The sequence below is a fragment of the Genypterus blacodes genome, unplaced genomic scaffold (assembly GCF_046128005.1).
Source record: "Genypterus blacodes isolate CSIRO-AG114 ecotype Tasmania unplaced genomic scaffold, CSIRO-AGI_Gbla_v1 ptg000020l_1, whole genome shotgun sequence".
NCBI lineage: Eukaryota > Metazoa > Chordata > Actinopteri > Ophidiiformes > Ophidiidae > Genypterus > Genypterus blacodes.
Window position 1 is genome coordinate 1,433,118 of NW_027466833.1, and position 18,904 is coordinate 1,452,021.

At 45.5% G+C, this 18,904-nt stretch overlaps 1 protein-coding gene across 1 annotated transcript in view; it reads right to left on the reverse strand.

Annotated features, from left to right (window-relative positions):
• Positions 1–18,904, reverse strand: part of LOC142991637 (protocadherin-15-like) — a 114,433-nt gene that overhangs the window by 30,755 nt on the left and 64,774 nt on the right. The window contains exons 19-22 of the mRNA XM_076141714.1: positions 18,115–18,345; positions 15,331–15,447; positions 11,513–11,653; positions 10,548–10,660 (exon numbers count right to left, since the gene is read on the reverse strand). Of these exons, the coding sequence (XP_075997829.1) occupies positions 10,548–10,660; positions 11,513–11,653; positions 15,331–15,447; positions 18,115–18,345 (602 nt within the window). The remainder of the gene's footprint in view (positions 1–10,547; positions 10,661–11,512; positions 11,654–15,330; positions 15,448–18,114; positions 18,346–18,904) is intronic.

An 18,904-nucleotide genomic window follows, 5' to 3' on the forward strand; every position in this document is an offset into this window, starting at 1 on the left:
TGTGCTGGTTTCATCCAAACTTTGACAATAATTCATAGCATCAGAATAAAAACTGTGACAGCGTTGTAGACGAAGTAACTGGAACACCATAATCTGTGAAGTCGTATTCTATTATAGGCTCAAGCTTAATGTTAGAAAAGTATTTGTGTGAGACAACAATATCTCTCCGGTCTGTGTCGTGAACATTACTGGGAACCGGGGGCGATTCCACACACAGATCGATGCATCAGAATTTATCATTGTAATCTTTGCTGACCTCTAAAATGCAGAGGTATTTTACTACATGAATAATAAAAAATGATCCTCAAGGTAGGAAGAATACTATAGTCAGCCGGAGATTCATTTCAGGGTTGATTGTTATTTTATAGCTCAGCTCTCGCTCCAGAAATGCCGTTATGTGAGGTTCCACAAGGAAGACTAAACCAATTTCCTACAGAGAAGACAAAGACTGGGGAATGCCTCCTTCGCACAGGGAAGGAGGCATGTATTTGCTCTAAAAATACACAGCCGCAAGAGACGATAAATGATGCTGTCTACCCTGCTCATTGGAGTAAAACAACATAGTAACTTTTGAGACAGCTGACGGGTGGAACATTCAGTGAAGAAATGTGTTTACCGCCCTCAAAGTTTCAGAGGAAAACAAAGGTACAAACAGCATGTTCTTGGAGGACACAGAGTACAAGAGGGCTGTCTATCCATCCTGGAGGCTACAGTTACAGTCTCCAGTAACAAACAATCCCCAAGGACATCATGGGCTGAAAATAGGTCTGGAGAATGCAGAGGCTGAGAGTATAGATGCTAGCATTCACAGGGACAATATTGGTACTACAAAGGTAAACGAAACTACACTAAAACGGATGTAAACGTTAAGCGTAGTACATTGTAATGTTAACACAATAGCTAGTATCGCTATGCTTACACTAAAGACACTACAAATGCTGACCAAACATTTAAATACTCATTCAACACGTGAACCACTGTGTTGCCTGCTCTCTGTGGGTGGTTTCTTCCATTTCTACAGCATTGCGGACAGAACAGATTTATTAATGTGGCCTTTACACCAGATGCTCCTCAGAAAAAGGCGACAAAACCGTGAAAGGCAGGTCCTTGAGCACCAGAAGTGTGTGGATTTGCAGCACGGATGAATGAGGTGACAATGACTCATTGGCACTGCATGCATGCATGACACAGAAGGTACTAAATTAAGGCCCTTTCACTTATGTTAGATTTGCAGGGAGCTAATGTCTGTCTGAGGGTGTCGTAGACCAGATAAGATCCTGTTCAACTCACAAAGCAGACCTCTTCACACAAACACTGCTCAGCTGTGATGGTTGAAGCTTGGCCGCACTAGGGTTTCAGAGTATGGTCGTACATCCCGCTTCAACACATTTGTACCAACGGCAAAGAGTGTTTGGTGCTAGCGCCGCAATTTGGGGTGTGATTGCTGGGAAGAGGCAGAGCTGACATGTAATCACTTCCACCCGTAAAAGCGGCTTTGCCTGAGGGATGTACGCTGCCGAGAAGTGCCAAGGGGGCTGGGAAGTTGTATGAAGAGTGCAGATTAATATAAAGGTGCGTGTGTCTACACCAGGACAACGTGACAGGAGAGGATGACAGGAAAGTTAGCTGGTGAGATAGAGAGACAGACGGAGAGACGGGCAGAGATTCCTATCTACTTAAGGCACATAAAATGTAATAGGAGTGGAAACTGAGATGCCCACTGGAGCACAATAAATGCAGTCTGAACGCAGTGTGTAATTAAGTGGGAGGAGTTACGAGCCCACTGATATACTGAGACTCGAGGCTAGCAGGGGAAGAAGGTAAATAAGTTGTGTATTGAACAGTGAGGCAAGCAGCTCTTAAATTCGATTACTGGCATATAGCAAAGGCGTGCAATACTGAGCTCGGCTGAAAATGCTTTTCATATTCAGATGAGGAAACGGCAACATCCGGAGAGCGAGAAACGGATAGCGAGAGTGAAATAAAGAGGACGGCCTCGGTGCTCATGACACGACCACAGGCGGCAGCGGAGCGTCCTGGCGTTCGACATGAAAGCGGCTGAGTGACGCGCAGCTGAGAAGCGTGGCACAAGGGTGTCAAGTGAGCTCTCTGCCCCAGGGCCAAATGGCGGCGTGACGCTGACAAGACAAGGCAGAGGCGGTACGAGCCAGCATTTTGCGCCACAGGGGCCCCTGTTACCTTGTCGGCTCACTTTCTCCCCCTCCGTCACGTTCTCTACGTGAACAACTAGTGACGGAAACACCGGGAGGTAGAGGGAATGACCTTGCCTTCCTGTGTTCTTCTTCTTCTGTGGCTTTGTACACGCAGTACAGTGTAAAGGTCTCGACTCTTCATACTCCCCCCCCCCCGGCCAACCGTGGGAGGTTTTAGCAAGTGCCTTTTTCTAAAACGATAACCATAATCGCTAGCCTCATCACTCTTTTTTCATACTGAAGCCACCAGAGGGCAGTGTTGATTTTTGTCTTTATATTATATGAGAATATGATCGGCAGCCAGGAAGCAAAGGTGTCTCCTCAGCTTAGGATGCCAGCTAGTGGACATCTAGGTAACATGTGAGCATAACTTGTGTAAAACAGCAAGATGCCTGTAAAGTAACTTTTGCAAGATAAAAAAGTTTGTTTCATCAATTTTATTCACATTTCTGAGTTCAGAAAGTGAACTTAGACTCAGAAATCAGAAACAAATTGCCGATGATTGATCATTATCAACTCCCAGCAAAAGAACTACAGTACAATGCAACACTATTATGGAGACTGAACTCTGGTTTGTGATGGAGCATAAGAAGGGTTACCTACAACGATTACAGGTTGTGTTTAGAGAAAAGAGGGGCAGAGAGGTAAAGATTTGAAAGGGGGATGAGAAATGGAGATAAAAGGAGCTATTACCACAATCTGAAAGCACTCAGGATAGTGAAGTGCTTCTGCGGCACCTGAGAGCCGGGGCACCAAACAGCGATGGCATTGTTGGAGAAGTCTGAGTCTGTGTCTAAATCACATCTACAACCCCCACCCCCCGTTGTGAAAAACACCCCGAAACAGTGTGCAGCCGGGTTACCATGACAAAGGGGTATGAAGGTTGTTGTGTTATTGTAATGTAACACAATAACACTGTAATATATCTAAAATATCGGATGCCTCTGCACAGAATCCTTTGCTTGAGTGTTATGCTGCACAGGACAAACAACACACTTCATGTCATGCTGATCCTTTCTGTGTCACCCAGTGTGTGTGTGTCTGTGTCCAGTGAGTTTGTGAATGCTTCTTCTGCTCACAGACAGATTCCCTCAGTGTAACACTAACAGAAGGAAGCATCTGGCAGCTATTGGTGTTATGAATAGCTCTTGTATTGTATTGTGTTATGTAATCTGTCGTTTCTGCGTTGTTGGCTGCCGTTTGCACACTGATTGCCTCTCGAGGACAATGAAGTTGGTTTTGATGTTATTTGACAACTTTAACACAAAGCTGCGATATTCTGAACAACCTCAACCCAAAATGAGTGGGATTATTGTTACTTATTATTAAAACACACTCTACTCATTTTATGTAAATCTATAGTCAAATTCCTACATTAACTCAGCTTCTTACCAGCAGATGTTAGTTTATCTGGCACCCTGTTGATAAATAATGATAAGATTTACTAAATAATGCACCCAGAAATCTTGCACCTCTCACACACTCACACTCATTTTCAAGCAAATATGTAGGCTCATTCTTTGTCTGATTATTTTCCCTCCCCATGCTGCTCCTCTATTTACTTATCTTGCCACAGCAGACCTCCTCATTTCTTTTGTTTCTACTTTGAGCTCATTTCTCTGTGCTGCGCGAGAAAGAAAGGGCCTTCGATCAAAAATATCTTCTGGAAAGGGACGACGGGATGCATTAACAAAGCCAGAGTAACAACATTGTGTGTGTGTGCTGCTGTGTGCCAGCGGAGCCGTGTCAGCCCACAGGATAAGACTTCACATATCACCCGCCGGGTCTTTTACCACTCAAGAGAGGAAGAGCTGGCCAGCGAATACATGAGCACTAGTGGCCGAGCCTGTTGTCCCAATCTGGACCGCCTCGTAATGTGCAATCATGCGGGGGCGCCATGTCGGTATCGATGCCATCCTCCGTGTTTTACTGTCAAATAAGCCCGGCAGAATTATCTATTCTCCCACAGCAGCACCTGCAGGTCTCACCCGCTGACGGTCATTACATCGTGGGAAATGCTGTTAACAGAAATGTGCTTTGGAGTAGCTGTGATAATATGCAGAGATCCTTTATTGGAATGCCTAGTCAGGTGTGTCTCTTTCATCGACTTGTGCTGATAGATTTTGGGCCATTACCTCCGTATGAAATGTCACTTCCATGTTACAAAAACAATGCCAGATTTAAATCTTGCCCTCCAGATAACTTACGCAGACACAGCGACGGCATTCTAAAGAGATTTAGTGAGAATATTATGATGTAAGATGAGCATTGTTCCATTGTTCTTTGATTTGCATTGCACGTCTGAGCATGCCGAGTAAAATCTGATGAGTTGTTTTCGTCTTAAAATATGAGTCAGTTATCCCGATAATGCCAATTCATCTCCTTCAAAGTGTACCTAATAATAAAAAAAGGGTGAAAAGCTTTTTCAGGCAAATCCGAGCTGCAGCATTTGGCGGCAGTTATGCATCGCAAAGGCAATAATGAAGCAGGAAATGAAGAGGAGAGCACTACCACTCTCTCGTTTGGAACAAAGCATTGACGCGAACAACACAGGTCCTTCGAGAAAATTGGCCACGTAAAAGTTTTATGAGGAAGGAAATAGAGTGAGAACGTGTTCGATCGGCTTTAAGGATGAACGTGCTGTGTGTTGTCGAGAGACGCCGAGATATTTCTTGCAATAATTTATTTGCTTCCCCATCAATCTCTGTAATATACTGCAGGCTAATGCGACGGCTGACCCGTGTAGTTTGACACGCTCCACTAAGCACTTCAGAACTCACAATACAGACAACAAAATCATTCAGCACCGTACAGCAGCTTGCCACTGTTCAAGCTCACCAATACCTTTTACCTCAACAATCCCAGGGTTTCCACGTCGACCTTTAGCTGATATTTGGGTATGTGTGCAGTCGGTGTGACCTCACGCCTGTTAAGACGGACAAGTGAGGCCTGTCTACTTAGCGGAGATGAGTGAAAGGTCAACGCGCTCCTGGTGCTTAGAGGCTCAAGGCTCTGGGTGACCGACTCTAACCTGCTGCTAAAAATCAATCATGCCCTTCAAAAGTGTGAAGGAGCAGCACAGCTTACAGTCTGGCTGCCGAGGAAAAGGGAGAGGAATGGACGGAGGGATGGACAGGAGGACGGAAGGACAAATGGACGGAAGACGACTGATTGACAGAGGAATGGGAAGAAGAAAGATGGACAGATGGCTAGAAGACCTTTCCATGCAAAGCCATAGGTCATGAGATACCTTGCACATTGCTATCTCCCGTGGTATGCTAGTAAAGCTTCAGCAAGACATGAAGGAAGACAAGGTGAGACAAAACTAAGCCTTTGAACAGCTAAGGTGGACTAGTAAGGTGGACCACACACTAACCTGCCATCATCCTTTTGTGTTACGCTTTCAGCAACATAAGTGTCTTTGCCTCCAGACGTCAAGAACACTGGAATAATGCTCGCACTCAGTCGATGTGTTTTTCGTCGTAAAAATTCCTCCAATTTCTGTGAGATTTTGTCCCTCCTTTCTCTCCATTTGAAAGGTAATTTATAGCTGCTTGATTAGAGGATAAAGGTCAGAGGACTCCACTGTGGCCGGCGCTACAAGCCACCGCACATTCATCTATTTCAGGTATTGTGCAGCCATTTGTGAGTCGGAGCGCTGAGAGCACTAAATCAATGCCCAGACTGCGGTCAGACATCCACAGGAAATTTACTCAGACAGTCTCTATGGTCTATAAAATGTTGAAACTGAAGAGTGGAGACTTGCTGTACAATATTCCAGAGTTTGAGCTATTACCCCTGTGACATTCGGAGTAAGGACCACGGCTACAAACTCTAATGGAAGCAATCGGGACAGAACTGTGCCTGCAGGCTGTGTGCACTTTTAGTATCTCTGTTATGTACAAAAGGACAGACCAGGTGATGTTTGAAGGTTCCGAGATTTGGTTTGTCCTTAAACAACACAATTACATGCAGCTGCAGTTTCACATGAAATATGTGAAAATGCTGAAAGAATGAATCCTCAAGGCCAGATGTCTGAAAGGTTTCTGTACCTGAATGAATAAAGAAGTTACAAGCAGGTTGAGTGACAGCTTAAGCTCAAATCCTTAGAAGCTGGCGGTTGTTTATAAACAACAGGTGAAGCCAATTAAGCAGAGACACAGAGTTGAGTCAGTCTGATGGTAGATTATGCCTGAAAACAACAAGTGGAAAAACTGGCTCTCACGCCATAACTGTAACATCTATCTGAAAATGGGTTGGGCCGTGAGAAGCAGACTGTGAGGCTCACAGCCAATCACCTTCAACTTGCCTCCACTCCAACAAGACACAATACACACACACACATGGGGAAGGCTGAAAAATCTACTATTTTGATGATGATTTTGAAAACACTGAATAGGTGGAAGAAAGCCTGAAGTCTGAATGAATGGTTTCTCTGCCGAAAGTATAAAGGGTTAATAGGTTTTGATGGGGATCTTTCAGCCGAAGATAGCAGAGTATTTCCGAAAATATGAAAGATATGAAAGATATAAATACATCACCAACACCAAAGGTCACAGCAATATTGTGCTGAAAATTTTGAACATATTTTAATCAATCTTGTCTGTAGGTTTAAGTATGCAGTGGTTGATAACTCCCAAAGAAGAAAAAAAAAACAGAAGACAGTACCTGTGTAGCAGCCACAGCAATCCAGAGAGCTTACGGATGAATTTGAATAAAACTACAGCATTAAAACCACTGAGCCGCTGTAAGGGGAGGCGACGCAAGAAGAATGTAAGCAGACGCAATTATGGCTGAATAATAACAGTGCGACGACATTGTAATGAGTTGTAAATGTAAATGGAGTCTTTCTGTATGAGGTAAGACTTGGTAACTGCTAAATGACAGACGGGGAAGCAGAGCCGCATCACGTTGTATTAGTGTGAAGCATTTGGGGCAGGGGGGTCCTTATTTGCTTCTGTGTGGTGGGTCCTGGTTGCTGCCCTACACTCCCCTGTGGGCTCCGTGCGGACACCTCATCTCGCCAATGTCACAGATGCTGGGTGCCTGATGATGATGATGATAATGTTCAGCCAGCCTCTGATGCAGCCAGTCAGGATGCTTTGTGCAGACGTGCTCGCCGTGGCAGACAAAAGTGTTTACACATTAATTGTCGACACACTGTCACTAAATCGACGATTAACAAAGCTGGAAGCATAAGTAGAGTGTGTCTGACAATGTGTTGTTGCTTGTAGTAATACTCTGCGTTGACAGTGTTTACTATGCTAACAGCGTAAGTCAGAGCATCACTCAATAATGGGCCGTGCTGCTGGTTGGGCTGCCAGGCGGCATATTAATGTGGCAGGTAGGGCGCTACGTCGCCGTCTGCTTCAACAGAGAACAGCCCGAGAGACGATATTGTAATCCTAAAATGATGCTTGCGACGTTCCCATCAATCCATTTACAGCTGAGTTGAACACAACAATGCTTAATATTTAATTACACAAACAAAACAACTCTTTTGTGCGTTTGGCATTTTTATTCTCGGTTTCAAATGGTGAATTCCCACTGCGATCAGGCTCGACCCTGATGAGGATCCCATAGGCTAGTTAAGGGCAGAGTGGAAATGCACGAGGACACACACTCCCTTGCCGAGTACGAACTGAAGGTCTATTGTAAAGTGAGAGGAGGAAGACAAAGTGAGAAAGAAACTGGTTGAGAGAGATACGAGCTGCGACAGAAGACTCCAGGGACTTGGGGGTTTGGGAGCTAAAAGGAGGAGGAGGAGAGCAAAATGACAAACTCAGGAGTGGCGAGGCAAAAGGTCTCATGTGATTTAGAGTAGATTTAGACTGGGGAGTGCTGTAGGGGAAGAGAAGCAGCTTGAAAAATGCTCCGGCCACAGGTTTGCAGTGGGCCAGAGAGGAAGCCAGAGCAGAACTCCTACAGAGCGATTATCCCGCCTCGTCTCCGCTCACACTGGAGATGAGGAGAGTAAATAAACATAGTAGAATATATTGTAAATTCTCCCCCGTGTGCCCGGTGTTAAAGACATCCCTGAAGGCCTGCGCCCATGAGCTCCATATCAAAGAGCCTTCAACACTGATTTAATGCAAAATAACTCTCAGAGGAAACCACAACAAACACAATATTTCCACCAAAATTGCAATTTCTGGTGAAATAATTACAGTTAAGTGCCTAATTCAAGGAATGAAGCTTTCTAAAGATGCAGCGTTTTGTTCACAGCCCCTGAAAAGCAAATGCCAACATGCTGTTACAGTAGTGACTGTGGTATAAGCCATTTGTTTTAGGCAACAATGACTGGGAGCCCCACATTTCCCTCAGACAGATGGAGGGGACCAACCATAAAGCTGGTGCAGAAATCATTAAGTCAGCCAAAGCCCTGCAGAGCTGTTTTAATTGTGTGCTCTGAAGCTGCAGGCGCTGCGTACCTGATTGCTGCTATAACTAACTGTCTTCACACAGACAGACCAGACCTTCTGTGGACGTTTAGAAAGTGATTTGTGTTGAGAAACTTCCTCTGGGAGAAGAAGATGGGGCAAGATAGAGAGGCGAGGAATGATGGGACAGTTCATCGCTGGGTGAGCAGATTGGAGGCTCTGCACTGGAGACGGTCTTGTCCAGCAGGAGAGCTCAAGCACCTGGCTAATGCTTCCATGGCTCATCATTTACAGCTAGCCTGCCGCTGTGTACACTTAGCATTTTCAATGAGACGCCCCGCATCAGTCTGCGCCTGTGGTTTGACCTAGCCGGTGTGTGTGTGTGCGTGTCGCTCTCTTTCAAAGCGTTAATCGATGACCTTTCCACAGCCATGCTGCTGTGCCTGTGTTTTGCATTGATCAATCATTGGACGTAGCTGAGCAACAGGAAAACGTGAGCGCACACACAAAGTGCTCCATTAAGAAACAACACGGAAACCAGTATTCCAATACTGGCCCATACAATGACACACACTCCTCCACACACACGTGAAGTGCACTTACACAAGCACACAGTCGGTGCGACGTGTGGACGCAGAGACACCTGCACACACTCACACACCTCGACTGATGTGCTGACAGGCCGAGCAGGACTTACATTTCTTGTCTAATGAACAAAGGCGTATCAAATTCTATTACAGAGGATGGCGTCTGCCAAGCCGCCATACTCTGACTGACATACAAGCTTGTAAATCATTCCGTTGCAAGCAAGCGTTGCTTTAAGTGCGGGAATGATGGCAACGTGCCAGCAGAGGAGGGCGTGAGACACCTAGCTGTATCGCTCCCTCTCCAGACTTCCGACAGCTGCTTACTAAAGCACAACACAAGTATAACTCTACTTTTATTTCATTCTAAATTATTTCTTCGCCGTCTCTGATGACTCATCTGCATCAATGTTTCACTTCAGTCTGGACTCACTGCAGCCTCAGGCAGCAATTACACCGCGTGCTTTAAAGGTGAGAGGCACTGCAACCTTTTCACACCGGGAATCTCTGATCCTGATCACGCCGGCCGCTGCTGTCGCTACGAGACATTTTTGCCGTTGCTATGGCACTTGAATCGGAAATCACTCATTTGGTGACTAATGCGTTCAGGTAACGCAAAGACGCCGTGGTCATTCCTCCTTCTTATGAAGAAGCTCAGGTTGGTCAACGCCAGCAGCTACAGATGTTTTCTCCCGTGTTTGCCGCTATTTTTGAGATAGACGAGCTTCTCTTCCACATGATAAATCCCCATTTGAGTTACGCATTGGAGAAACTGATCAGCTTCTACTTCAGCTGTCACCAATTACAGTGTGGTAACTGACAGGTGTAGCAGTCACTCATTTGTTACCTTACTCAGCTCCTCTCCCTTCATCTTGTCTCAAACCCTTTGTGATAAACTGGCAGGGGAAGCCCGGCTTTACCCTCAAGGAGAAACAAACGTGATGTACGGCCATGATGATATGTAGCATCTACCCCGCAAGCACTTATAAATATTTATACTCAAACCTCATTATTCAGTTATACAGCAGGAAAGAGAGATAACACAAGCGGGGTCTCTTTTACAGAGTGTTGACAACAGCCGTAAAGCATCCAAAAATAAAGCCCGGGCAGACAACTTTATTACCAAATTGTGAATTCATAAGAAATGGTGGATATCATGGAAACGCCAGATGGCCGATATATAATTTAGTAAGCAGTGAAATATTTATGCAAGTGTTAGAGGATCTGAGTAGAAGACGTGACGTTAGAAAAGGTAAATGTGTGTCGAGGCGTCCAGGAGATACCAGCAGCTTCTTCTTCTCCTCCTCAAACTGCCCTGCGGTGTGTGTGTGTGTGTGTGTGAATGTACAGGCATCAGCAGGAAGACTTACCTGTACTCCTCCTGGGTGAAGATGGGGATGCGGGACGGCTGGAGGACGGTGATTTCCACCAGAGTAGTGTTGAATTTCACCGGGTCTCCGTCATCGTAGGCTATGATGTACAACTGCAGTGGTCACACACACACACACAGACACAAACAAATCCAAGCGTAGAATTAGTTTATTTTGCGCCGCATTCTAAATTGGTCTCTTTGAGGGTTGCCAAGTGTGTTTCTGTACTCGTATCTGGCATCAGAAACCACAGACTAGTGAAAACAAATTTTTGGCGAGCAGCCTGCAAATCTCCTCGAGAGCCAGTTTGAATGTATTGATCTGCATTCATAGACTGAGGGGAGACGGAGGCCTGGGAGGGGGAGGCACAGACGGGATAAGTTGAGAAATGTTTCAAGCTGCAGAAGAGGGAAAACAAGCAGGGGAAGGCTGGGGAGGGGCGGGGAGGGAGGGAGAGATGCAGAGAGGACGTGGGCGGTGAAGAGACTCGTCCTCATTAGAGCCTCACATCCACTCAGTAACAACCACAGTATAAGGTCACGCACTGAGGCACAGGCTCGCTTACAATCATCTCATCTATTCAACACACAATGTCACAATGTCACAGACGCACATAAAGCTGTACGTAAAACTGCCATAGCATCACCATAGTACATTTAAAACCAATGCATGGAAAATGAAAAAGGTTTTCATTCAAATGTATTTCCTCAAATGGATTTGATTAAAGGAACAGATGGAGGTGGGCTCAGTGCAGTAATCACATATTAAAACAGGATAAAGGACAACACGAAGGATTTACATGTGTATGTGTGTGTGTAGTGTTAAGAAGGATAATAATAAAAAGTATAAAGGCAAAAACTGGAGGAGAAGGAGCAAAGTTATATTTATGATATGACAGCGATACAGTCGGGATTTTTGCGTTTGCTGTTTCTGAAAGCACACAAACCCCAGCGTCCCTCGCTCACCTGAAAGGTGACGCTGGGCTCTTCGTTGAGGTTGACCTTGGTGATGACCCTGCCGCTCTCCTCCTCCACGTCGAAGATGCTCCCGCTGTACGGCGACTGCTCTTCGTCCACTCTGTAGCGTATCAAACTGGCCGGCGTTCCCTGGGAGAAGGAGGAGGAAAGAAGAACGGGAATGTTACTCATCCTTCCATGAGGCTATGAAAGAGCCGATGCACCATGATGGATCATTAAATGTATCGTCTGGTAGGAAAGGTATATTTAAATGTTATTTTCATCACGTATCTTCATTATGATGCCAAGATGGAGGGACAGAATGAAGACAAACTAGGTCAGTCTTCTGTCAGACGTGGTTCATGAAAAACCAATCACTTTGCACCTTCATCCATATTAACAACTCCTCATCATGTCACAGCCATCATTAAGATGACCCCACCCCTCATCATGACCCCACCCCTCATCACCACGCCTGATAATAACTCACTGTTGCTCACTGATTGGGACCGCTCCCCTTTCATATGGAATTAGAAACTCTGCAATTAAACCTGTCCCTCTGCTCCCCAGAGTAACGGACTTAAATTCATTAAGGGGAGCTCTGACTCTAATGCCACCCTTTGATTAGGATTAATCACGGGTTCCTGATTGCAGATGAACTCTATAAGCTTATCTTATTCTACTTTCATCCCTTTGGACTCCCAGCTTGATTTTATTGTGGGGTTCCTTTTTTGTTATAAGCTGGACTGATCTTTTCTTTTGGCACTCTAGGGAGCTGCTAAATCCTGTAAGAAGCGGCAGGTCTCTTGGGAGACTTAGTCAAACAAATGTATCTACGGGACGTTACGACAGCATCTTAAAGTAAATTCACTGAGGGCATTCTTCAAAAGCTCTTGCAGTTCCAGCACCTCATGCAAATTGAAACGGAAACACCTCAGCACAGGAGGATTCATTTTAAAAAGCAGCTCCCGTAGATTTACAGCGGAGTTACAACAGCAAAAAGTATAGAGCTATAGAGTGCTCACTATACCTCAAAGCTAATCATATAGGACAGGTGGAATGGTTCTCAAACTGTGCGGTGTGTGCTAATATACAGCCGCAAGGTCATATTTACAAAAATATTAACGAAAGGGAATTGTTTTAGATATTTCTTCTTCTGTATCTTTGAACCCCTTTCTATTATACCTTTTCTGGTTTTGGACTCCCAGACCATTAATGGTTTGTATCTCTGCTGGAGCAAACGCGGTTAGTCATTAACATTGGAGGCAAAGCAACAAAAGTGCCATCTGAAAACGTTTCTTCATCTTCCAATACCGTAACCAAAGGCAATTATTTGTCCTTCCTATAGATTTACTCAAACCTGTTCCTGCCTGTTCTTGAGCTACAGAAAATGGTGCAATGCTTCAGAGACGCAGTGTGAGAACCAAAGTGCGATACGTGAGGCAGCATATTGAAATCATTTCACATGACGGGACTGCGGAATGATTAATGATGAAATCTGAATCAAAAAGTCCAAAAGTCTGAAGGACCTTAAGACAAAACAGGGAGCTCTGTCCTCAAGTGATACGGAACACTGACAAAACTTTTCCAATTAAACTATTTTAAATGATATTTCCTATAAGTTTATTCTCATGAGACCCTGGATCCTGTTAGGCATTCCATTCCATTCCTTCCCTAAACCTTCTTCATCTTTGTGCTTATCTTAAACCTTATATCCTCATATCTGGACAGATTTGCTGCCCCCTTGTTGTATACTTATTAGTTTGGGTTGCTAGAAAAAGAAGAAAACGTTGCATACAGGAAGAAATGTGTTAAACTCTTTGTGTCCATATGTAGTACACAAATGAAGACACACCACTTTTTTTTTGTATTATACTGTGTCCAGGTCCAAGAGGTTCATATTATGTTCAAAATCTCTTAAACGATGTATTGGACCTGAGAAATAAACCAATAAAGTGAAGCAAAGGTCCTACTTGTCAAGCAAAACTACAAGCAGCAGCAGCAGGTTGCCATTGCTTCTTTGTTTGTTTGTGTGCTCTTTGTACTAATGAAGAGAGAGAGAGAGATAGAGAGAAGCAATAACGTGTACACATTTGTGTGTATTTAGCGAGCGTCAGACTAAGCCCCTTTCCACCTGATAGCGGTGTCTGTGGCGGGCTTCCTGTCAATAAAATGCTTTGAGCTTCCAAATCCAGGTCAATATGAGACTGGGTTATCCTGCGCCTGTTAGAAAATCTAATCCCTCTGTCTGTCAAACGGCTCTCCTGAGTCACTCTCGAGTACTTCCTCGCTCCCTCGCTGCACCTATACCATCACATAATGAAGTATTCTGTAGCCCACGTTTGTTCGTGACTCAACGCCAACGGAATGCAGCCTACAAGATTTCTTTATTGGTGTCAAGAGGGAAGCAAAGGCAACAAGTTCACGCTACAATAAGTGAGTTTAGATTGTAGCGGTGAGGCGGAGGGGGTGTAAGGAAGCGAGGAAAGAAGGAGGCACAAGAGGAGGAAAACGTGCTGCAGTGTTTGCGATGCTCTTTGTGGTTGAGCTACCACCCACAGCTGAGACTGACAGGCACCCATACGCCTTGACATTTATGTGCTACAGAGCACACAGGCCACAGCGACCTTACTACTGGAAAGGCGGATGAGGCGAGGAGGGAAGGCATCATGGTATATAAAACGATTAGTCACATGGCTGCTGTGCAATTTTCCTTTCCTGCTAAATAGAGATCTCTCTTTGACACAAAACACTGCCTTCATAATGTTTACAGCTTATGGGTTATTTACAACCCAGAGGGGAAAATGATGTACCAAACATCAAAAGGGAGAGAGAGAGAGATAAAGAGAGAGGACGTGAACATGAAGAATGCTGACTCACACCGCTTGCAATGAAATATTTAGGCGGGTTACACAGCCAATAAAAGTGGCCCAGTTGAGAATGGGGGGCTTTGATGCGGAACCAAACATTGTCAGGGCAAAGTAACCTTTGTTGTACAGCGTGTAATGGTTTGCAAATAAATCCTCAATGATTTAATTATAATATTGACTCAAAAGCAAGGTAATAATAAGCTGCAGTCGTATGAATCTGCCCCTCAAACACGTTTGCCATTGTTTTTGTGCAGCACATTCTCAGTTTGACTATTTCTCGCTATGCAACTCGACACTGTGTCACTATTTCTCTGCTGCACTGTGCAATATTGTTTCGCAAATGCCAAAAAAGAAAAAGTCTTCATAGCTCCAATCCCCGGGAGAGCCTGCTCAGATGTAGTGAGGCGAAGGAGTGTGAGGAAGCTCAGAGGTGTCTGAGGAAACCGAGGTAGATGACTCATGCAGGCGGAGAATGCAAAACAAGAACCCCCTCACAATTAGAGCGACTGGAGCAGAAGGGAAATAAATGAATGTACAGTGCTGCTGCTGCTGCCACGGCAACGACAATGAGTGCATATACTGTATGTGTTGAAGGCGCCGTTTGAAAGCGATTCTGTCAACTGTCCTGTGCTGAGATTGGCTTTGAAAGCAACATGTGTGTGGTAACGCCAAAAACTGATACAACAGGTCGCCCATGTAGTGACCACGCTTCACCAGGCCGTGTTTTTGTACTAAAAGTTGGGAATTCAATTACTACTTTATCCTGAATTAAAGAGAACATTCACCTCCTCAGACCCTACGTCCTCATATGTGGACATTTTTCCTTCCCTACATCTTATACATCATTTTGTTTAACTTAAACCTGTTGTCCTCATGTGTGGACATTTTGTGCTGCCCCCTAGTGGTATAGTTACCATTTGGGTTGGTTGGCTAGAAAACACGGAGGTAGATACTCACCGGTGGGTCCTGGTCGTCGGCGAACACAGTGGTGATGACGGTTCCTTTATCTGCATTAGGCGCCACCAAACCCTTATACAAGGCCTGGGCGAAGACTGGGGCAAAGTCGTTTACATCCTAAAAAAACAACAGAGGACACCGTGAATGTAATCTTCTATCTAAAACTGTGAACGACTGTATAAGCTAACTCCTGCAGTTATCTGACACTGTGCAGCGATATTAGGTGAGCAGAGTAGAACACATTTACTGTCCTGTAGATGAACAGGTAGTAAAGTGGAGACCAACACGCTGCTTCAGTGTGGCAGATAAGATTTGGCATCAGGATGTTTGATTTCAGGGGGCTGGTGTTTGCCGTCTGCATACTGAACGCTGTGATATCGGAGCAGTGAAGATGCAGCTGCTCACTTTTTCAGCCCTGACCTGAGTCATCACATGTAAACACGTCCAATCTGGTTGTGTTCTGGTTAGTGTTTGAAAATATGAAAACAAACCCAATCTTTCCATAACAGATTATTACTGGAATTATAACATCATTACTGGTGTGGAAAAAACAAACAACAAAGCTTTGAGGGAACACCAGGAGCGTCTTATGGCCAAGTCATGCATGTTCTACACAGCAGCTTTGATATCAAGTAGATATCAAGACACCAATGTCACTGCTACTGTGTTAGCGGGAGTGGAAGGCCAAAAATACTTGCAACAGCCAAATCCAATAAGAACAGAACTTCATGTGGTGAAATAGATAGAAAAATAAGATTTCTCTGCATATTACCTCTGAGACATTAGACATCAAAATCCAAAATTTGTATTAAATTCAATTTAAAATCAATCTTTTCATTTCAGGTTTCTAAAAACATCTGCTGAGTTCCTCACTGTGCGATCTCGCTTTCTTACTTAAACACTTTCTTTCCCCGGCCAAACAAAGTCTGTAGATATACACAGCCTGAAAAACAATAACGGCAACAAATCATCACACTTCACAGGGTACATTACATTACATTAGCTTGACACGGCACCGTTCAAAAACAAACACAATGCAGTGACTGATGGGCAACGCTAAACTTTTGCAAGTACCGGTACAGTAAGTTCTTTACCTTTGTCCTTATCTCTGTATTAAACCTCCCTTTGGGACGGTAAACAGTTTTTGTGATTTACGGCTCCCTGGATGGAGGCGAGGTGCGTTTGAGTAAAGCGTTCACATCCCTCTCAGAGGCGGCCTCGACCCTGCAGTCCGCCCGGGCCGAGGTCTCGATCTTTCTATTGACTTTTCTCCACTCCTTTCTTCGCTTCTCTACCCAGCCGCGGGCAACAGTGAGTATTGTGTAAACTTAGCGATAAAGGGCAGCCTGGCCTTGATCCAGACGCAGGTGGAGTGTTTCCTAGCAGGGAATCTATGTTCCGCACTTCTTGCTTTTGAACAAGAAAGCCTCGTCTCGCAATGGAACGCCTCACTGAGAAAACGCCACGACGCCCATGTGATTACTCGCGTTACACACCGACTGCCATCCAGGGACGCACACCGACAACAACCCGCACACAAAGCACAGAAGTTTGAGAGGTTACTTTGGAACAGTGAGACAAATAGGACACCCGGTCCCATCACTACGGGGCATCCGATGAAAGAGACAACAATAGAACAAGGGGGGACTGGAACACAAGCCACATCAAATAACCCTCTGGAAGGCTTTGTGAGGAAAATGGAATCACTGGAATCTGCTCTGTGTTCGGCCCCCAGGAAGCCAGTGTGAATTCATTAGGCTCATTTTAATACAGTTCTGCCATTTCAAATAGCGAGACATCTGTTTGATACGGCTCGTCCCCTGGGGGACAGAGAGAGAAGGTCCACAAAGGTTGTCCTCATCGGGGGGTGGGAAAACAGGGAGGAGACAAAGACTCTCCATAATGTATCTTTGTGAACTTTTGACCCTATTTTCAGACAGCGGCTCCCCTCAGATCGGGGTCCTCTGGTCGTCGCCCTCGACTGAGCCTCAGACTCGGGGCGACTAAGCGTTTGATATTGTAGAACAGCTTCCCCACGGACCTGAAGTCAGAGCCGAACAGAGCGGCTGTGTGTGGGTTTTATTTTGACCTTGATTATTGCTCCATGTTTGCCACCAGTGAAGCTCTTTGTGCAGCTTTACCTGACTTTACCTTCTGCCATTCAGCCCAATACAGAATGGATCCAGCACTTTGTTCCATCAGGTGGCTAGATTCTAATTCTGTCAAGCCGCTACGCATGCTGGGCGCAGACAAAAATCCATGCACAGAAGAGAGAAAGAGTCAAAGAAATGCCAAGTATAAACACACACACACACACACACACACACACATTCACAGCAGCACGGCAGAAGGCCTCTCTAATCCTTCTGTTTGGATTCAGCTGCTAATCTCTTGAAAGCTTGGAAAGGGAACACAAGAAGAGAGAAAAAACTGACATAATTGCCGTCTCAAAGCTAATGAGTCATTCAGATCCAGAATAGCGCGGCGAGTAAAGCAGATGCACCTTTCCATCAATCCTCTTTATGGTGGTGAACGCACAGGGACGAGCAGGTCACGGGTAGAAAATATGTCTCACAAAGAAGACAAATGAGGCTTTGGGTCGCTGAGTGTTCCGTTTGCAGAGGAGGTGAGACTCTACAGTATGGCTCCAATCCCCCTCTGAACCTGGATCAGGCAAGGTGTCCTTACTGTAAACCGCTGGTAATGACTCGCAACATATTGTCCGCCATCTGCATCTCCTCGGGGACAAGGAAAATAGCAGGAAGAAGAGAAAACGAGTCTTACCGTGATGCGGACCGTGACGGTGGTTTGGCCCGGAGGTATGACGGCTCCTTGGTCCACCGCCTCCACCTGGAAAGTGTAGGAAGCCCCCATACCCATCGCCGCCAGGTCCTCAAAGTCCACGGTCTGTAGGACGGTCAACACGCCCGTGATGGGGTCCAGGGAGAACAGCTGGAGGGCCGACTCGGTCTTGATGTGGTACGTGATGTTGGAGAACACGTCCGCATCCGTCGCCTGGGGATTTAGAGGAGGAGAGAGACGCCGGGCAAGAGAGAGAGAGAGAGAGAGAGAGAGAGAGAGAGAGAGAGAGAGAGAGAGAGAGAGAGAGAGAGAGAGAGAAAGAGAGAGAGACGTCCAGGTTTGCTTTAGAAAAAGACGGAGCTCTGTCTCGCACACAGACACAGGAACGGTAATTGCAGACGATGAATATTAATGTTTCTATTTTAATTCTCCTCTATCTCGGGGCTAGTATGGTTATTAATAGGCCCTCGTGAAAACAAACCAAAGGGGGAAGATCTAATTGATCCCATGTTCAGATTCTGGTGAGGAGTTCAGTCAGACGTGCTCCTGTTAGGGCCCTGCGTCACAGATTTCCCCCCCTTTCCCCCACCTCTCGCTCGCCGTCTCACTCATTCTGGGGTTTTTGCTGGCAGAAGTCATGCCAGCCCCTCCCCCCCTCCCCTCCTCCCCCCCCTCCCCTCCTCCCCCCTGCCTGCGTCAGAGCTGAGGTGTCACTGCAGAGGAGATTAATGGTGTCACAGTGCCGCTGTCAATCACACGGAGGCCCCCCTCT